This window comes from Athene cunicularia (assembly GCF_003259725.1).
Source record: "Athene cunicularia isolate RWA chromosome 3 unlocalized genomic scaffold, athCun1 chr3_part1, whole genome shotgun sequence".
Taxonomy (NCBI): domain Eukaryota; kingdom Metazoa; phylum Chordata; class Aves; order Strigiformes; family Strigidae; genus Athene; species Athene cunicularia.
In genome coordinates, this window is record NW_020799097.1 from 25,656,100 (window position 1) to 25,678,112 (window position 22,013).

The following is a 22,013-nucleotide window of genomic DNA, read 5'->3' on the forward strand; positions in this document are numbered from 1 at the left end:
CGGGAGGTGCGGCCCCCCGAGCCGTGCTGCGGCCGAGCAGCCCTGCCCGGGCCGCCTGTCCGCGGGCGATGCTTGTGGGAAGCGTGCCGCGATCCTGGCCGTGATCCCAGCCCGGGTGGCTGCGCCGCGAGGAGGCACGGCCCCTTCCGCAGAGGGTTTTGGGCCGTTGAGCGGGGCTGCTTGATCCGGCACCGATCCAGCTATCCGTAGCGACACCTGAACAAATCACTGTGTCATCCCAGATGAGTGTGTCCTACCTTTCCCTTTCTTCCCTCAAAAAACAGATGGCATAAAGTTGCTTGGTAATGTAAACAGCTCCGTGGGCCAGGCACTCTTACTTTTTTTGTATTTTAACGTAACAGAAATACTGTTTGGTTCAGTATTGCCTTTCTGACCACCTCAAGATGGATTCAAGTATCCATGATGAGAACTTGGTCATTTAAAGTTAAACCGTTTATATCACTCCAGAGCTCTTAAAACGCCTTGCCACTGTCTTTAAAACTGTTATTTTTGAACAGTGTTAGCGTTGCTTCTACTGCATTGACAGAAATACAGAGTGACTTCCTCATTTTCTTATAAAACCAAGAAAAACGTTAGCCATCAGTCACTGGTTTGCTGTGTTGTTCTTCATTCTCCCTTAGTTCTGTACAGTTCACCTGTAGCCAGTTCAGCTGGTGACAAACTCTGAACTGTTTCTGGTCTTGGCTTTGTGTTGTTGATCTGAACTATTGAAGGACTTGACATTACAGGCAATTCAGTTAGTGATTGTTGTTCTCTGAGGAAATCAACATGTAATTAGTGATTGCAAAACGAATAAAACTGAGCCGTGCAAATAAACTAGTTTTACTTTTGGCAAATGATTTCTAAAGCTGTTCAAATAAATCAGAATCAGCTGACTTCTTTTTACAGGTCGCTGTCTAATTCAGATGTTTACTTTTGACATGCTGACCTTTTGGTGGTTTGACTGGCTACCACTTTTCTCATGGAAAATGATTTGAGCTTATCAGTACATACTAAGGATGTCTGACTTCAGAGCAGGATAAAGTTGCTGTTCCGTGTGACAGCTGACTTGCAGCAGGAGGAAGGCATGAAGGTGAACAGGTTAAATTTATCCACTAAGTAGTGGTTACAGTGCAATGTTCTGTGAACTTCAGAAACTATAACTACAATTTAATTATTGTCAGAGTGGGGGCAAGGAGCCAATTTATACAAGTTACTAACCTGCTTTAGGTGTGGTCTTGTGAGTTGTCTGGTGGTGAAGATCCTTACTCCAGTGACACCTATGTTTACTCATTTGTTCTAGCAAAACCGTAGGGTTTCATCAAATCGAATAAATAGTGGAAAAGTTGTTAATAGAGATTAATTTTTGAGTCCAGTTAGCCATACAGTAGCAATGTGAATAAATTGCTTTACTGGCAAATTAGAGGGATGGTCCCTTGTGCTGTCACTGCTGTCAGCAGACACACCTTTGATATGAGAGACTTCAGATCACACATACACTCAGTATAGAGAAGGTAGTGATGAAAATCAAAACTTTGTTTGTAATCAACTTTGTGATGTTTTTTGACAGCTTTTAGGTTGTGGACTAGGTTTTCATAGTATGGTGTACTTTTTGTTTGGATTGAGAACATACTTAAGTCCTAAAGAACATTGAAGAACATATTGGAAGCAGTTCGTCCAGAACCTTGACCAACTGTGACTCAGAAATGAAGAAGTAGAGCAGTTGAACAGAGATGAGGGAGGAAAATCAAGACTCTTAAACAGATTACTGAAACAAAAAGTTTTTGAACATGCGGTAGATGTCAGCCAACTTCATAACCTTCTAAATTTAACTCCTGCTCTTGAATTATTTACAGACTTCATGAGTTAAAGGTTTTAATGGGCATGCCTTTATGCACAAGAAGATAGTGTGTTGATTTAGTTTAGAAATTACTAGTTACTGCATTTTGCAGATAAAACCAGGCTTACTCTGCCCAGAGTGAGAGCTGACTGGACATAATTCAGCTGCAAACCAGAAGCCTTGAACTCTTCACAGGCAGAGGCAGGCATTATTTGTGTCAGCCCAGTGCCATAATAATGCACTTTACAGACATCCATTTCAGTGCTAGCTCATTCCTAGGCTATCTCCGCTTGGCCAGCATAGACATAACCCTTGGATAAAATAACATGTTAGGACTGCTGTAACTCATAGGATATTAACTGCCTGCAATCAAATTCTGGAATCAAACTCATGAAATTTCTGAGTTATCTACTCCTTGCTCAGATTTAACACTGCTCATGCTTTGGAGCGTTCTGACTTACTTGTTTTCTCTACTGAGAAATTAAAAATGGACAGCTTTAAAATCAGAGTGTAGAAAGAGATACAATATCTTTCTGCTTTAACCAACCAACACTGTCTGCATTATCAGTTGTAAAACATACATTGACTGAGGCATCAGTTAAACCACATTTACAGATGACAAGCCAGTAAGTTTGTGGTTGGTTGGGGAACCAGAGAAAAGCGCTGCAGCTGAACTCCAGGGAGGTGTTTGTCACCAAGACAAAGAGATTAAACGTTGCCTTCCCATCAGGTTTGCCAGTATTCTGAAGTTCAATCATGAGCTTCTAGATGCTATAAAAATTTTATAAATTTTATGAATACAAGAATGCTTTGATTTCTGCACTTTGTGCAGGAGATAGAGATTACTTTGTGAGAAATTGGAAGAATCTGACAGAATGTCCCTTGAAGTCTTTGAGCACTATCTACAGTAGGAAGGAGTGGGAAACAAAAACTTCTGTAAGAAGTGGTAATCTTAATGCCAGGTTTACCTTTCTATGGTGTCACTTCGCATTATATACTTGCAGAACTATAGATGTGCATTTCAGTGCAAAATGGTATAAAACCTGGGATACTTCAGCTGCAGGAAGAACTTTAAACAAATGTCTTCATTGAGGGGGTTTTTTCCTTACTGGCATCTTGCTATTGTTGTTATTGTAGTGATTTGTCACTGATGCTCAGAATTACTTTTCCTTTGTTTTAGTAGATTCCACAAATCTCAGTATATTTCACAATGAGCATTTATTTGCATTGTTTTGTGTTTTGCTCCTATCTAGAGCCCTGTTAAGTTCAGTTAAGGGTTTTATTTAAAGTCTTGTTTGTTTAACCTGTATCACAGCAGTAGTGTAAATTAAACCAGCTGTTAAGCTCTCATTCTAGCTTATTATTTTCTTTTACAATACATTTCTTGTTTAGTTTCACATGTAGTTTTTGAAATTGCCCATATTGTCCCATAATTTTCATAAAGTATCTATATTTTCTGCTTTTGTAAATGTTAAACAAATCAAAACTACTGGTTACCTTTACAATGAGAAGATAATGATTAAATTTTAATTTCTTGTATGAAGCACACTACCATTTAATACTGAAGCTTTGGTTCTGTGCTTTAACTTAGACATTGAGTGTATTTACTCAGGTATTATGGCGGTGTACTGATGCATATAAGCTTTCAAGTGATACATAACTAATTGTGTTGGATTGATGTGACTGAGATGTAAAAGCCTACTTCACTGGGTTAGTGGGGAAGTGCAAAGAATACCAGTTATTTTAAGATTCATTTTTATCATCAGTTAAGATTGATCTTTGGGGTAAATGGGTAGGCTTGGGCAAAGAGTATGCTTAAATTTGTGGGGGTGTGTGTCCATGACAGCTGTGCTTTGTGAATGTACTGTAGGGACTTAGGCAGACTCTATAATCACATCTGACTGCTCTCTACTAGGCAGAAGCTGAAGAAGATTGTCACTCTGATTTGGTAAGAGCTGATGACAATGAAAGATCCGGTGAAGCAAATCTTCAGGTATGTCTTTCATGCTTAGTGGCTTTTTTTACAAACATAGTACTGCTATGAGTTAAGCTGCGTTACTTTTATTTAGTTACCACACATTTGTTGATCTGCAAATGGTTAATCTGTCCGCCCCTCCAAAGATGAAATAGATTGATTTTGCATTGTGTTCCAAGTGTCAAATTCAGTCTTCAGTTATCTATGTAGATGAAAAGAAAGTTTGTGTCAGATGTGGAATTTCTTTGAAGAACTGTAGAAATTGGACAGCAATCTTTGTATGGATCAAATTCCAGTTTAAGTTATCGCTCTCTTATGGAGCAGAAAGTTGATAAAAGCAGTCTAATAGATAAGTATGTTCTCTTACAGTACTAGATTTCTGTGTAGTTGCTCCCCAGAAATTGTGATGATTGCCAAAGGCATGTAAATTGTAACTTCAATGATCCTGAAAAAAATGCATGGCAAGAATTATAACTTGTTTCACAGAGCATAGTCCATTCTTTTTAAAAGAGAGGTCTTATTTGTATGTTATATAAATGACAGTCTTGATTATTATAAAGCTTAGTATGCTTGTGTATAAAAAAATTAGGTTTTCTAAATTTTAATTTCAAGAACTAATTGACTTCTTGCTTAAGGTAACTCGGCATAAACAAAAACATAATGTCTAAACAGAATACTTTTCTTTGGAGTCTTAGGTCATAGCCAATAGTACTAACAACCAGTTCTTGAAACATCAGTTTTTCTTCTGAGGTGAATAATCCAGATAAAAGCACTTATGTTATTGATGGAGATTGAACAAGTATACTTGTGTACTTTAAAAAAAAAAAAAAATTATAAAACAATTGCTGTGTCTAAACTCACTGAAACAATTTAAGACTTGGAAGTGTAAAGCAGAATTTTGAAAATCTTTTTTGTAGTTGTACTTTATAATTTGTCCTCAGAAGATGTACTGTCTGAATATGTGATGCTAAATCACAATTAATTGGATTTTTTTAGGCAGAGCTCCAGATGTTCAGAGCTCAGTGGATGTTTGAGCTTGCCCCAGGTATGAGTTCTAGTGGGTTGGAACCTCTGCCATGCAGAGCATCTTCAAGAGGACCTGGAGTAAAGTCTGTAGATGCCAGAGGGAAGCAGGAGATAGCAAAAGAGGAAAAGGTACAAGAAAAGAGATGTATAATTTGGGGATTTTTTGGTGTGTGTTAATACTGCAGTGTAACTATCCTAAAAGCTAATGCTGAATTACATCTAGAGAAACAACAGGCACGATCAACCCATTGTCTCCATACTAATGTCTTTCCATAATCGTGCGCTGTTTTTTCTAGATTCTATGCTTGGCTTTGTCACCATCCCAGTCTGCTTTCTGAAAGACTGTAGTTAAGGGATGAGCAACAGGAACATGGATAGTTTGTTGACTGGGAATTTCAGTTATGGCTCATAGCATAAGTATGTCTTCTCACTCTGCTTAGGGGATTATTTTATTAATCTTATTCAAAGAGTACAGTAGGTAAGATGAAAAATAATTCTAAGTCAAGTGACAATGCGCTTGTATTTGTAAGGAATTTAAGAAGTGTTCTGTGTAATTTATTGTGCAGGCAAAAGAACTTTTCCTGAAGGCAGTGGAAGAAGAACAAAATGGGGCCCTTTATGAAGGTAATATGGAAGTCTAAAATTAACACTGAAAGACTGCATGATGCCAGTGAGCTTAAACTGCAGGCTAATAGTACTTTGAGAGCTCAGTTATTCAGATAAGCAAACAAACTTACTCTAAAAGGAACCATCATCACAGTTCAGATGAGGTGAAGGTAAAGTGAGATCAAGGAGAGAATTTCTAACTTTCAGACAAAACAACAGTATCTTGAAATCTAGCACTGGACTATATGAAGAAGCACTGGATTGCTTCTTCATATAGCATGCTTCTTTATATGGCTTTTGTAACATGAAATAAGCATAGTAATTAATCAAGGCAATGCATAATGCACTACATTTCCTGTGCTCACTTTTGTTCATTCCACTTTGTACAGAACTCCTGAACCTATGGAATGTTTTGTTGGTTGGTTGGGTTTTGTTTTTTTTAATTTGCACAGCATGCTAAGGTAGCCTCTTTAAGAATTCCTGAAGTGAATGTTTAAATCTGGTAGTCTTATGTTATGAGGTTTGCCATAAATATTTAAGATGCTTAGCTTGCTTGCCCTCTTGCTATCAGCACCGGTAAAAATGGAAATTTAGAGTTCTCTTCCTCATATTTAGTTTTCAGAATATATAGAGTAAGAAGACTGTCCTAACTTCCAAGTCCTGTAGGTCAGTAGTGGAGATACCAGTTTCCATTTCTTTCATTAAAAAAAAAAGAACACAGAACATACATGCCATCCTGCTCATACACTGGAGGTTTTGGCCACCTTGGTTAAAGTGCAGATGCAAAATATGTCAAGATATGCAAAACTCAGAGTACTCTAGAAGCTCCTGAACTCAGCTACCTGTTGAATAAAACATTTTTGTTTCCACCATGGGATTTCCTTCCCTTGCAAGATATTTCTGGCTGATGTTCCAGATCTCAAATGAACTGAGAGAAATATGAGTCCCCAGTAGGTAATAAAATTAGTTGGTTTAGTTTCTAATTTATTACCTGTTTTTACAGGGCAAAATTACTTTAGGCTAAAGTATTTTGTATGTTGGGTATAGAATTAAATGTGCAGTAAAAAAACCCGTCAGAACTAAATCTGACATGTAATCTACCATTTAGGAAATCATGTAGTACATTGTGAAGGTTCTTTCATACCAACAGATTCCAAGTAAATTAAAAAATAAATATACAAGGAAAGTAGTATATTTAAGCATTATGTATATAAAATGAAAGCTATAGCTTCACCTGATTGAGTGCACTCCTTATGTGTTAAACATAGCAGCAGAGAAGTAGTAACTTCTAACAGTTGCATTTACAAAGGTGTTTTAGGTATTTTAATTGTGTGAGTATGAATCCATTCTTTCTGAGTTGAATTTGATTTGAAATTTAAAGAAACTGTTTCTACACGTAGATCTGTATGAGACCTTAGAGACAAAGTCTCATGCCAGACACAGATATATTACCAAGCACATGTTGGGACATCTGTTTTCAGACCACACTTTTATCTGCTGACCTGGCCCAGGTCATCAGAATCCAAGTGGCATTTTAGCCTTCCTCTGAAATGTGCTGATACCTGATGTTTGTGACACAGTTATGTGCAGCTTGTCCATATTTAAGTACAGTACAGGCCTTGCTGCAAGTTTAAATGCTAAAGTTGAGACTGATCTCTGTTTAGCTGGTTGCTGGTAATCCTCATCCTTGTCAGTCACTGGCCCTGACATGAACTCAAGGAAATGCAAATGTTTACTTGCCTCAGACTCAGGCTTCTCAGACTTAGTAGTGTGTCGAATTCTGAGCGCCACATTCACTGAAGTTTTATTGGGTTTTATGTTTAAGGGTCCAAACTGAGGGAGAGTTGCTCTCTGATTTTGGTATTACCATGTGGAATACAAAGAAACATACGCATATGATCTTAATACCAGTATTAAAACAGATTGAATGCACATACAATGAATCCACTTAACTCTGTGATCTTCTTAATTTAACTCAGAAGACAGAAATTTTGCAGCTTAAATAACGGTTCATTCCCACAGCGTGATTCTCTTGGGCCTATTTCTCTACTCAGTGTTTGTAGCATCTTTGGAGTTTAAAGGCATGCTAGAAGAAACCTAATCTGTCAGGTTTTCCTTCATGCCCCATAGTCTTCTGCTTGCTACTTAAGTTTTTAAAATGCTGCTTTCCTCCAGCCAGGTTCGTCACGCTCTGTGTTTTGGGGGGGGCTTGCTTCTGTGCCTTTTGTAGTTTCCAGGGTTTTGCCACAGTAAAATGTGCTTGTTCTGTGTCTGTTGTTGAAGTTTTAAAATTACAACAATACTTTATGGATCTTTCTCACCTTTATAATGTTGTGTACGTCTGAATGACTGTCTACTATACAAGGGATTTAAGGTACCTGCATCATCTTTCAAATTCTTTTTCATGTTCCTCATGGTTACTTATATAATACCTAAAATCTTTACAACTTGTTGAGAAAATTTGTACACACTGGGCAACAAATGTAATTAGGACTTTGTAATGTTTTACTGTAAAATCTTGTAGTCCGTAATTGGAATTCGTGGTAGTAAAGGTAAATCTGTAAAAGCTGAAACACATCTGGGAGAGCTGTTTATTCTGAAAGAGTACATGGAGTTTTAGTTTTGAAAATAGGTGCTTAATGTACCTCTCTTCTATATTGAATTTAAATCTAATCAGTTTAGACTAAGATTTGCTAGGCAAAGGCATTTTCCATGTTTCTAGTGCTTTCACCATCTCTCTGGAAAAATTATTTGATAAGCTAGTATAGGCATCAGACATGTTAAACATTAAACCTTTATTTTCAGCCATCAAATTTTATCGTCTAGCCATGCAGCTTGTGCCTGACATAGAGTTTAAGATCACCTATACACGGTCCCCAGATGGTGATGGAGTTGGAAAGAGGTGGTAAGTATGAAAATTTACTAATGAAGTGCATAGGAGTACTGAAATCTGGAATTTTGTTTATAAAACATATGAATGCTCTACTTTAGTACACAGTTGTACGTCTCTTAACATTTGGAAAATTTGTCTACTTCAATTTGAATAGACTGCTTCATTGAAAGTTTACAGATGCATTAGTCCAAGGAGGATTTTTCTATACTGTAGTTCAAAGAAGTTAATGGGCTTGTTTGAAGCTAGTTAAATTCTAGTTGAAGGATTACAAATAGTTATGTTGTTATTTTAAAAAGGCATCAGTCACTTTATTACTTTTGATGTCAGATTTTCAAATTTATGAGTTAGACATTTAGGATCATTTACAAAATTGCGATGGCAAAAAGTTCAATTAGGAAAAGTTTCGTACCATGGAATAAGCATCGTAATTAAGCAGGGGAATGTACTACTGTTCCTGTGCTGACTAACACAGCCAAGTGGGAGCATTTCCAAGAAGCTCATAGATTGCAATTTGAGTGATCTAGACTTGAATCGTTACCAGGACCAGAATACCCCTAGTCTCAACACACCAGATGTGTAGTGGCTTAAGGTGGCCTAACTTGAGCCCAAGACTTATATTTGAGGACAGGGTTCACATTAAGGCCAAAGTTTCTGTTACAGCTCAGATAGCATATGCTTATGAAACAGAGCATCCCAACTCACTGCTTAAATGCTGGTGATAGCTACAAGAAATCAAGAGTTCTAAAACTGAGAATGAAAGAGGAGAATACAGCCACGTTCATGTGGTATTACTAGCTCAGTCTTGTTGCCTCAGGGCAGTACAGCTTCACTGTAGTAGTTGACAATATAAAAGAGAGTAAGGTGAGCTAAGTGCTTTGTTTACATCCATTACTTTAGTTTCTGAATGCATTGACTAGCATGAAATCTTTGCTGTGCATGTGTGCACTAGAAAATACTGGGTGATAAACTACAATCACATAAAAATCTTGGGTTTTTTAGGATTATTTTCTTATTTTAGCATTACTGTCTCTACTCCCTTCATTAATCCCCTCTGACACCAAACTGGGCAGGAGTATTGATCTGCTTGAGTGTTGGAAGGCCCTGCAGAGGAATCTGGACAAGCTGGATCAATGACCCAAGGCCAATTTCACGATATTCAACAAGGCTCAGTGCTGGGTCCTGCACTTGGGTCACAACAACCCCATGTAATGCTTCAGGCTTGGGGAAGAGTGGCTGAAGAGCTGCCTGAAGGAAAATGAGCTGGAGGTGTTGGTCAACAGCTGGCTGGATATGAGCCAGCAGTGTGCCCAGCTGGTCAAGAAGGCCAATGGCATCCTGGCCTGTACCAGAAATAACATAGCCAGCAGGGACAGGGAAGGGATCTTACCCCCATACTCAGCATTGCTGAGGCTGCACCTTGATTCCTGTGTTCAGTTTTGGGCCCCTCACTACAAAAAGGACATTGAATGACTCGAGCGTGTCCAGAGAAGGGCAACGAAGCTGGTGCAGGGTCTGGAGCGCAGGTCGTACGAGGAGCGGCTGAGGGAACTGGGGGTGTTTAGTCTGGAGAAGGGGAGGCTGAGGGGAGACCTCATCGCCCTCTACAGCTACCTGAAAGGAGGTTGTAGCGAGGTGGATGTCAGTCTCTTTTCCCAAATAACGAGTGATAGGACGAGAGGGAGTGGCCTCATGTTGTGCCAGGGGAGGTTTAGACTTGATATTAGGAAAACTTTGTTAACTTAAAGGGTTATCAAGCACTGAAAGAGGCTGCCCAGGAAAGTGGTTTTGTCACCATTCCTGAAGGTATTTAAAAGATGTGTATATGTAGCACTTAGGGACATGACTTAATGGTGGACTTGGTACTGTTAGATGGTTGGACTTGATGATCTTAAAGGTCTTTTCCAACCTAAATGACTCTATGATTCTGTGAATTTTTATTTGTTTTGTAAATGTTGCTGCACTGTCCCCAACGCTACATGACAGTGAGGAAAAAACAGTCCGTACTCTTAAATTGTTGTTTAAAGGCAGTATTTGTAGAGGTGAGGTTTTTTTCCACGAGATTCTAGTTATGGTATTTTTACTTTTTGAGTTACTGTTGTAGGTGTTTCATACAGTTATGGTGAGAAAAAAACAAATTTCACAATTACATTTGAAACGAGAATTTACAGTGTGGCCTGTAGGCACTGAGACTGACCATCATATTCATCAAAATAAACAAAGGTATGTTCAGTGCAACATGTTACTGTAGGCTTAGTTATGACAGGTCCAAACATAATTGTCTTCTCTATAATACTTTAAAACCCATTGGTAGGTCTGATAGTTGCTTGTTTATATTCTCAGCTCATTCTTAAGCTTGTCTAAAGTAGAATTGAATAATATTACAAAGTGACTGGAAGATCTATTAGCTAGCTTGTATACCAAATCAGGGAAAAGAGTGTTTTGTGATGAGGTCAAGGAAAGATGTGTAGTTCGTGGTTACTTTGTGCGAGCAAGCGTGCACCTATTAAAGGATCATACTATGACATACAACTCGGGCTCCTGAAGTTTTTTATGTCTGCCTATTTACAGAATTGGTAAAAAGCAGTTTTCCTTCACTGTTGATGAATAAACCTACTGAGGATCACTCTTTGGTAAATAATGCAAGAGTAAACAAAAAAAAAAAATCCATAACTGTTTTCAGTATCTTACATTGTGACAAAGATTACAAAATACAACTTTATATCAATTATAATTTTATTTCCTGCATAGGGCTTATCTTAGACAAAGTAAAAGATGAGATTTGTCTTTTCATGGGGTCAAGCAATTCTTCAGTGACTTCACTAAAAACAGTGAACAGTGAACTGTCAAATCCAGAAAGGAACTGTAATTGGAATTAAATTAAAAAGTAGTTACTGTCAAATGGATTCCAGCAAAATCTAGATGAACTTGGTAAGATTGCAGTAGTAGTTTTATCATATGATGAAATGAAATAGCTTTGAATACATAGAGGAAACAATATATTGAATGAGGGTGAGACAGCGGATTGATGCCAAGATAAGGACATCTGTTGGTATGTTTTTTTGCTGTCACAGTGTTGGCATTCCTCCTTTTCTAGTGTTGAGGATAACAAAGAGGATGACAAAATGACTGATCTCCTGTCAGATTTCCAGCAGCAGTTAACTCTTCAGGACTCTTCAGTCAAACTTTGTCAACCTGAGGTTGATGTCAGCCAGACCCATATCTCAGGTATGAGTTAAGATACACTATAAGATTCAGAGGCAGAATTTAGAGATGTTTCATTATATTAAAACATTTGTCTCCTTCATTCTAAAGCCACGTTTAAAGAAATGTACACAGTGTCTTTTTATTTACTTTTATAGTTAGATGTAAAGAACATCAACTGGCTAAACATATCTTTTTCTCGTACATGATTTTGCCATTATTGCACAAGCTTTTCTGTGTAGTATTACTACTAAGTAGACTTTTTCAGGACCAGAGTCATACTTAATAGTAGCAGCTTCTAGGAACAGACTTGCTGAAGTAAGTGTATTCCAGTTTTCTTCTAGTTAATGTTTGGAAAAATGTGGGTGTTTTTGTTTTGATTTGCAAATATTTATTACAGTTCTTAAGTGTGAGTAAAAGACAGTTGTTCTGTGAAGAACATGCGTATTCACATTTCCTCTTTTTATCTGATTCTGTATCAGATTTTTACAACAAACATGTTTTCAGGTTCAGCAACACTGTATAACATAGCTGGAAAGACTTTTGAAGGGTAGTGATTTTCAGTGCTGTTCAGTTCTAGGACAGTTATCCTGAGACTTCCTTACGAGATCTAAATTTTGGAGAGTGTATATAAGCTATGAACTCAAAGTCAGATGCCTCTAAAGGGTGTATGTTTTACATCTGCAATTATCAGTTGCTCTTGGAAACATTTGTTCAAGGAAGGAAAATAAAGTGCATGTAGCAAGCTGTTAAGGTCAAAACATAAAGAAAACAGGATTTTTTAAATCTGTTTATTTTACCAACTGTGACATTGTACACCTGCGAAAGCATCTTTTCTTTTTTTTCCGGTAAAGTCAAGATGTTGTAGACATTACTTTAAAATGATCTCAGGAGACGTCTCTTTTGAGCAACAATCATAGTCTCTTTCTGGTTTTATTTTCTGCCTTACTGGCAGTCCTGTGCCACAGTATCTTGTTTAATGACTTTTATAGCAGAATGAAAACTGTTAAAGTCATGATGTCTACTTCAGAAGTTAGTAGGATGGAAATAATTTTTCTTGGTCATCACAGTAGTACAATAGTCACAAACCTCATCAGCCCAAGGAAGACTGAAACAATGTGAAGCACTGAATTTGCCTGAATTGTTTTCCTGTGTTCCATTTCATGTTTTATTTGCATTCATAATCTTAAAATACTGGTTAAACCTTAGTAACAGGACAGGATCAGACCTTGCTATGTAACTGACATACTGAATATATTTACTTCCCCTCCCTAACATGTGAGCAATTTTGAATAGTAGGTTTTTTATTTTCTTTTACACAAGCTTAGGACCAAGATAATATTCTTCACCAGAAATGCTATAATATTTTTCCTACAGGGTGTGCCCAGTATCTGAAGCAAAGTGTCTTAGCAATCCCCACTTTACTAGAAACTTAGCAGTATGGATGATAAAATAGATAATCAAAGCCTTTGGCTGACTGGTCACTATGTGAATGGAAGATGTATACCTGTTAGAATTAGTAAGAGATTTTTAAGCCTTTGTATCTCCCATTTTCCAAGGCACTAAGAGTTCACAAACCGGTGAGTTTATAAGTTGCCAGACACTATTTTGTACCTTGTAGCAATAATCTGCACAACTTTTGTTTATACATGAGTTTAATGGTTGTAAATATAGGCAATGTGGAAAATTTACAACTTCTCAATAATAAAACAAAGAATTAAATCAGATTTGTGAAATGAATACAGAAACTGGTGCCCAGTGAGGTGTATGTACTTTTTATCATGTTAATATTCTGAAATGTGAAGCTTATGTTTCATAGAATTTTATAGCAAAAATAGTCTCGACAGATTTGTGGGAGTGCAGCAGTGCAGTTTTTTTGAAGAAGCATGTTTTTTCACTAAAATTCAGAGTTTTATTGAATTGAAGTCTCTACCACAGTATTTACAGCTTGTTACTGTTACATGTACCTTTGTGCTGCTCAGCTATTTTCTCCATTTGATCAAAACAGTTATACTGAGTAAAATCATCCAGTCTTAAGTGTATGTGATGATACAATTCAAGCCATAGGCTCTAGAAAGCAGCAGTAGTTGAAAATAAATGAAGTGTAATTCCTGATGGTGTAAGATTAGTAAACAAAATTACATCTAGCTGAAACAACAGAAAACTTAGGGAGGCAGAAAGTTATTAGAAAGAATGTTGGCTTAATTACCCAGATCTTTTTCACTGAACTTTTAATGCTGGGAAAAGTATCCTATGATCTTGTGGTGCTGTGATGGAGATTCTGGCTTTCAGCACAACAGTGCTGTGTGATACCATTTTCAATCACTGGACCTGTACCACAAAATATAGAGTGATAATCATGTTGATTTCATAGTGGATAGGTTGTTCTTAGGACCTCCTAGCCAATATTGAGCCTGACCTGAGCTTATTTAGCTTGTCATGCAAAAGCAGTATGCCTTGAAGTAATGTTACACACAACAACAGTTTGAAGAAAATGATGCTTCACAGGCACTGTGGATTTGCAATATATATGTGGCATTTTGGTTATAGGACACCTTACAGTTATGGATATTTGTAGTTTAAAGCTGTATTTTATCCTGTCGTCTTACCATAATGCACTTTCAGCTCTTGATTTTTGTTATTTTATTATGTGATTTTTTTTCTAATGTATAGTGACTTTTTAAATCAAAGATATTTCTTTTGTTCCCTGGCATCTGGCTACAGTGTGAAAAAGTAGATTTTTTTATTTTTTAATGAAAAGTCAGAAATTCAGTAATGGTCAAACCTGAAATTATAGATTGCGTATTGAGTTACTGAGTTCAGTTATCGAGTATATGAGTTACAATCTAACAAGGATTTCTTTTCTCTTTGCAGTGTTGCCTATGGAAGTACTGATGTACATTTTCCGATGGGTGGTTTCAAGTGACTTGGACCTCAGATCATTAGAGCAATTATCTCTTGTTTGTCGAGGATTTTATATTTGCGCCAGGTACTGTAGATATATTATCTAGAGTGAAGCTTCTCTCTGTTCTAAGGAAGAAAAAGATTTTTTTTATGCTCAAGCATATGTGAACAGTATGTACAGATGAATGTGTTGGAAAGGTGGGGTTTGGAGGTGGTTTTTGCTTTTAGGCTCCTAAATTGTACATGTAGGACTATGTCCTGCTTTTTATTCCCATGGCAATTTTCATGTTATGTTTCTGGCAGTGCTGTTCAGCTTTTGAATACACTAATAAATAGTATGTTAGATAGATGACTTCATGGTAATAAAAAATGTTGCTGAAAGTCTCACTTGCTCTACCTTGTTTGAAAGTCAGAGTTGCAAGGTCTCCAAAATAATATCTGTTGTGTTGTCATCCTCATATGGCCACACGGGGAAGTGCCAGGCTGCTGTTCTGTACTTGGTAGAAAATGGCATTGTGTTCTTGAATTTCACTGGGAGGAGGAAGTGAATTTCAAATGCTCCAGGATTAAGCACATTTGTCAACGATTTTAAATTATGAGCTTTTGTTCTTCAAGAAAGTTTATTTCAGTTGCATCCAAACTAGATAATGGAGTGTGTTACTTTGATATATAAAAGCTAAACAAGGTTTGCAGGAAAGTTATGGAGTTTGCTTTTTTCTCATTTTCACTAGAGATCCTGAAATCTGGCATCAAGTCTGTTTGAAAATATGGGGCAGGAGCTGCAATAAACTTGTTCCATATGCCTCTTGGAGGGAGATGTTTTTGGAAAGGCCTCGCGTTCGATTTGATGGTAAGGTGTACTTCTCGAAATAGTTTTGGTTTTTAATTGCATTTAACCATGACGGAAGCAATGAGGTGGGTTTGATGTTTATGACTTTGTTAGACCTAATCTGAATTTTTTTTGGCTTTTGAATCTAGAATATCTGTTAAGAGATGGGAAGAGTGCAAGGGATGAAAATAAAAGCTTTCATGTATTTAAGTAACAAAAATAAACTCAAAAGTTTTAGATTATTGGGTTTTTCATCTTAAATATTTTATGTACTTAATTTTTGTTTGTATGCTTATATCTTCCTTTCCTATAGGTGTATATATCAGCAAGACAAAATACATACGTCAAGGAGAACAATCTCTTGATGGTTTCTATAGAGCGTGGCACCAAGTGGAATATTACAGGTAGAACTGTAGTACAATGAGTGAGTGAAATGTTTCTCTCTTAAGTTCTTTGAATCCAGCCCTTGATATTACAAACATTAATAATTCTGTAAAACTCAATGGAACTGCCACAGTGTGTAAAGCTATGTATATTTTTTGAAAACAGGTCTGAAGAAATAGGATTTATTATGATAAGGAGAGATGGGCTTAGAAACATATTTCATCCTCATTCATACCATTTCACATGGGTAAAACCTATACAAAACCAACAGTAATACTTGTCCACAGATTTCTTTCACCAAATCATTTCTGCTTTACATTTCTGATATAATAATGGTTTTTAGCAAAGGGAGAACAAGTGATTATACAAGAATTGTCTTTTAACTTATTTGTAATCAACTGTAAATAATCAAGAGGCTGGGCTTTCTCAACTTGCTGTAAATACTTTGCCATTTGTTTCCTCAGCCTGTTTTTCTGCTGTTATTCATCTTATTGTTCCCAGTGTTTATTGTTCAGTTCTGTCCCTTCTGAGGCTGGAAACTGTTAACAGAAATCATTGAATCACATGGTTATTTCTGTAGTCTCACAAACATCAGCACAGTATCTGATTACTGTAAAAATTGATCAGATCCCAGAACCTGAAAAAGTCCATATGACATTGTCCATTCTGTACTGATACTGTAATTAAGGTTTTGTTGCATTTGTCTCACTTGATGCAAGGAATGGAGAAACTTACTTGAGGTCAGTTTTGGTTCCAGGGTAGGTTTCTTGCTTTGATTAGAGGTAACAAAACTCCTGAACTTCTGCCCTCTTTCATAACTCTTCATAACTTGATCTTTTAATCTTAAAAACTCTCTTTTGATTTCTGATCTATTTTTTCCTGTTATATCATGTGTGAAGAAATGTGTTTTCAAATCCTGTTACCTACTAAGTTCTATATCCTTCTGGGAAACGTCCTGTGATTTTTAAAAAAAAAAAAAAAAAAAAAAAAAAAGGTTTGTATCGTGTTGTATGTTGTATTGTGTTGTTTGTATTGTATGTTTTTGCAGGTATTTGAGATTCTTTCCAGATGGTCAAGTTATGATGCTAACAACTCCTGAAGATCCTCCATCTATAGTTCCTCGCTTACGAACTAAAAACACAAGGTTATTGAAATAAAATATTTGTCACTACAGTTTTCATCTTGTTTTTACCTGGCAATTTTTTTTTTTTTCTCAGATTCTATATCCTAGCTTAGCAAAACAAGAGTAAAAATACCATGTTACTTATATTGTGTTACAGTTGTTTATAGTTCTTTTCTGAGAACTACAAAAAATGTTGGTCTTTATGCCAAGATATTTTTAATTTTAATGTCCTGATACTGTAATTAGATTTCTTTTGCAGGTTATATGATTTTAAACTTTTAAAGGAAGTAGATGGAAGAATACATTGGTGGTTTTAGAATCCTTTTAAAGATACTATTTTGTTATTGACTGCCTTCTCACACTTCCTTGACTGTTTGAAGGGAAGTGAAGATTTTAGTGGGATATGACTGAACTATTGCTTGATCTCTTTTTTGATGTTTGCACAAACTTGTTAAAAGCATAGAAAAGCATCTGTGCAGGTTTGACCTGTTCACCAGAAGTCTGAAAATATTTAGCAGAAGGCTAGATGGAACTGACTAACTTGTCTTTACTGTCCTGTCTGGGAAAATGAAAAGCAACCATCCAAAATATTTTCATCATTTCATATTCTCAGTGAGCTTAGTACTTTACTAAATGGAAATAAAAAATAGTTTCCTTCATTATTATATGCAGTCTTCATTGCTGATACTTGTACTATAAGTACATCACTCTTTTGAGACAGAGAATATTTTTCTGTCCTTGACACTGTCTTCATCTTAACTTTCCAGAACGGATGCAATCTTGCTTGGCCATTATCGCCTTTCCCAGGAAACAGACAATCAAACCAAAGTATTTGCTGTAATAATGAAGAAAAAGGAAGAGGTAGGTAGCAAAATAAAATGGGGGAAAAAAATAGTTTAATGAGGGAGGGAGATTTTTAATAAGTGTTTTATCAGACTGAATATCTTAAGGCACCTGAAGATTTGCATTACACCAGAGGAGTAAAAATAAAATATGGTTTAAAAATAAAATGTGAATAAGCATGGTGATTTATCATACCTTTTTTTCCCAAATCTGTAATAATATTTTTATTAAGACAGATAAATATCTGACTCACACTGAGCAGTGGTTCTCCCCCTTAGGTTTAATTGTCATGTGTGGTGCTATTAGGTAGGTTTTTTTAATATTGTTAACAAATGGAAGGGAAGGATGAAGAGGTCATTTTCTGAGATCAGTTTTGACTGTGTGCAGTTATGTTCTATGTCATTACATAAAACTAAATAAGCAGTATTATGAACTCCAAATCATTTGGTCAACTTATATATATGTCACAAAATTTTCTGATTAAAGAAGTGTCTGTCAAGAGAAACTTGTGAAGAGCTGAAGTGTTACATTACTTTACTTTACAGTGAGTTTGTATAGTTTGGGTGGTGTCCTCCATGCTTGTCTTACTTTCTGTGAAAACTTCTTTCATAACATCTAAATTGATGTATTTTCAAGGAAAAACAGTCTGTCCTCATGGGTAGTTAGGCCTCAGGATAAATAGTTGCACAGTATGTTCTTTGTCGGTCATGAAACTTCTTTTCTCTTTGTACAGAAACCAATTGACTACCACAAATACAGGTATTTCCGTCGTGTTCCTGCACAAGAAACAGATCACAGTTTTCATGTAGGACTACAGTTGTGCTCCAGTGTGCGCCAGAGGTTCAACAAACTTGTCTGGATACATCATTCTTGTCACATAACTTACAAGTAAGTAAATAGAGAATAAGATTGAAGAAGGATACTTAAATATGGAAACACTGGTCACATCAATTTGTACTAAGCACAGAAGATGTAAAGACTGTGAGACTTATGAGGCTTTAACAAATGCCCTGAAAACAGTAGCTGGTCCTGATTTGATATATTGTAATGAACTTTAAGACATCCCAAGATATTAGTAACTTTTTATAATGGTATGGGAAGTTTCCTAAGTAGGACTGCAGTATTTTAGCCAATTCAAATATGTGTGTGTTTGATTTCAGAAGTGAATCAGGGTTGAATGACTTAGTGTGGTGCTAGTAAAGAGGTATGGAAAACATATTCATTAAAGTATATTTCTTTTACTCTGTGGATGTGCAAACTAGAAATGTGTGCACCCATCATGTGAGAACTGTAATGCTTACAAACTGTATAATCCAGCAGTGCAAAATATGGGCATGTGACCAGCTGTTCTAATCACTGACCAGGCAAGAGCCATGGCCTCTGTTCTTGCACCTGACACTAAATTACTGACAGGTTGGCTGTCCAGATGTTTGATCTTGGCATTTAGGGTGGATTTAGGCCTTTTCTTCGAAACATCTTAATTGCTACATTCCGTGTTTTTATAGTGTTTTTACAGCTATTGAGCTGTAAATATATAAAATCTAGGAAGTAAACTACCGCTGGTTAGGAGTATAGGTAACTTCCATAAACAGAAAATTTCTTTTATGAAACCTAATATTTTCATACCTAGTTTATGAAGAAGTGGCAATATCACAGACATTCTTTTCAGCATGAAGTTTCTGTGCTGCTCAGGTTCTGCTGTACCTCTCAGTATAAAACACAGCTAGGAGGATGTATGCTTTTTGTCACTGATGTTCAGAAATACTTGTGTTTCTTTTTTAAAAAGTTTTGTAAACATACAATATTCTGTAAACAAGCATTCTGAATTCAGGGTTCCAAGTGAAACAAATGGAAGGGGATTCTTTACTTCAGTATTAATATGGTGACTTGAGTGATATCCTACACTGTTTCAAGGCTTGGACCTAATAATAAGAATGGAAGGGGAAAGTGGTTTCAGTGATAAAAAATGAGAAGTGTATTCTATGTAGTGTGATTCGGCCAACATTCAAATGCTTTTAGAATAAGGCAGTACAAAAGACAGATTCCAGCTGTAGTTTGATACACACACTGTACTGTGGAATATGATTGCGTTATAGAGGGTCTTAAACAACAACTTGTGTCTAATTTTTTATGATAATCTTTGCAGATCGACTGGTGAGACAGCTGTTACTACTTTCGACATTGACAAAATGTACACCCCTTTGTTCTTTGCACGAGTGAAGAGTTTTACTGCATTTTCAGAAAAGCCACTCTAAGAAACACCTTCTCCTCTCACAACTCTTGCATGAATAAAAGGTTGTAGCTAGTGAGCACTTAAGTTATAAATGTGTATATATTTGGAACATTTTAAAATTCTGGGGGATTTTTTGAAGGCAATATGTTCTATTTGATTATGAATGGCTGGGGTGTTGTTTTGAGATCAAGCTTATGAGTATTAAACACTTACTTGGTGACAAAAATTTGATAACAAAGTTTTGTTCGTTTTGTTTGGTTTTAAACAGATTTTATAAATCAGTCAGCTTAAAATATGAGTCTTTGTCAGCCTGGACACTGGCTTGTCCAAAAGGAATTGTTACAGGAAAATCTCACTGTCCATTGGACAGTGTGTGTGGTCTCTGGTGAAGGCTTGAAATGTGAAGGGGAAAGAGTTGTCTTACATCTGTTAAATTGTGTGACTTAAAAGAACTTCAAATAAATGTTTTCTTTAAATTAAACTTACTTTGTTTGCCTTTAAGATCTGGCATTTTGTCAACATCAACCTTAAGAAAAAACAGTCAAAGGGCAAGCAATCATGAAATATAAAAATTAACCACAGAGGTACATCCCCACCAACACAGTGATGTCAGTTGGTCATACATGTAATTTGATCTTGATAGAAGTTCAGTGGAGCCTGCCTTCTTGACAGGATGGGCATGAAGCGGAGAGGGATATGGGCAGCAAGTTGTTCTCTTGTACTGCAGGATGAGTTTGCAGGGTACGTGGCTCTGCTTGGGAAGTGTCACAGTGCAGTGGTGGAATGTTGGTCTGTACTGCTTGTGCATTGACCAGCTCTGAATGCACAGGTAAGCAGGGCTCACTTGGATGTCATAATGTATTATAACCCTTCATCTAACCTTGCTACAGATGCTGTAAACCCTTTGAGCATTTGTTGTACTAAGACATTTTGAGGCTGCTGTAGATGTTCAGGTGCTGTGTACTGCTAATCATGAAGTGTACCTTGAGGTTTGGTGCAGGTACTGTATGCTGCTTCTCCTGCATATATCGCTTGGGGGTGTAGTGCAGATACTGTAATGCTGCTTATTATATATGTATCTTGGATTCTGAAAGAACTGGAGCTTTTTAGTTTAGGTTTTTTTTAAGCCATTTTGCATAATTTACCTTTGAACATCTCGTTTCAAGATACTGAACTGGACTTGAGGACTAAAATGTGAAAGCTGTGGAAAGAACTATACATGTTCCATAATTTATAAAGTGTATCTTTGCAAGGAACTACATGATTAAAAATACATCAATAAATCATGATTTTGAACATGCAATCCCTTGCAATTTCTTATTTTGCCAAGAAATATTTTTTTTTCATACAGTTAAAAATGATTAGTTAAGAGGTAACATGCATAAACTACATGCTAGGTAAGATTGACAGGTAGAATTAACCTCTTAATCTGTAAGTAGTGTGGTAAGTCATCTGAGAAAAGGAGCGAAGCTTTCAGGTATCTCTTTTCTTACCAAGACTTACCTGTTGCTTCTAAGGTTTTGTTTTTTCTTTCCTTGGTCATGTGTTTGAAATATACTCTAGGCATAAAGGAAAAGCTAGCTAATGTCCCAATATAAACTGACATGTTGATTCAAGTGAAGTCTCAGGAAATTATTATTTTAAGATTATATGAAATATTCCTTCACCAAGAAAATTATGTGAGTTTTCTATTTGTGAGACTGAGCTGTGAATAATGCATTTGTTCCTCTGCATTTAGCCGTATAAGAAAGTTAAGCTAGTTTTGACTTTTCAGATGGTTTATCAGCAGATGCTATTACTGTCTGTTCACATGCAGCTATTAAAATAGTACTTATATCAGCAAAGAAATGGGTGACTAGTTGATCTTCATTCTATCTAGTGATTTTAGATAGTCCAAGGCTTTAATTGCTAGAGGCTGTACGTTCATATAATTCAGTTTTATTGTCCTTTTAATTACCATATAAAGCCATTAGTTGGTATAACTTGTTTACTTCTGGGAAATTGTCCTTTTTCAATTATATTAGTAACTTAAATAAAAGAATAAGGTATAAACCTATGGAGTCCTTTTTCCCAAGAGTTTATCATATGAGTTGAGACAAGTTCACTTATAAAAATGGAAGGAGAGCTACAGGAGGGCTACAAGAGGTGACAGAAAC

General features: G+C 36.4%; 1 protein-coding gene across 2 annotated transcripts; it reads left to right on the forward strand.

The window, feature by feature from the left end:
* The first annotated feature begins 3,741 nt into the window (after positions 1-3,741).
* Positions 3,742-21,696, forward strand: FBXO9 (F-box protein 9). Of its 2 annotated transcripts, XM_026844147.1 has the most exons (12): positions 3,758-3,833; positions 4,812-4,970; positions 5,408-5,465; positions 8,253-8,352; positions 11,435-11,565; positions 14,416-14,530; positions 15,177-15,295; positions 15,588-15,678; positions 16,707-16,802; positions 17,549-17,642; positions 18,358-18,512; positions 19,771-21,696. In XM_026844147.1, the coding sequence occupies exons 2-12, from the start codon at positions 4,824-4,826 to the stop codon at positions 19,877-19,879; spliced, it is 1,215 nt and encodes a 404-aa protein (XP_026699948.1). In that variant the 5' UTR covers positions 3,758-3,833; positions 4,812-4,823; the 3' UTR covers positions 19,880-21,696. The 2 variants fall into 2 exon arrangements, with proteins under 2 accessions (XP_026699947.1, XP_026699948.1); XM_026844146.1 differs by lacking the exon at positions 4,812-4,970 and having other exon boundaries at positions 3,742-3,833.
* The last annotated feature ends 317 nt before the right edge of the window (positions 21,697-22,013 follow it).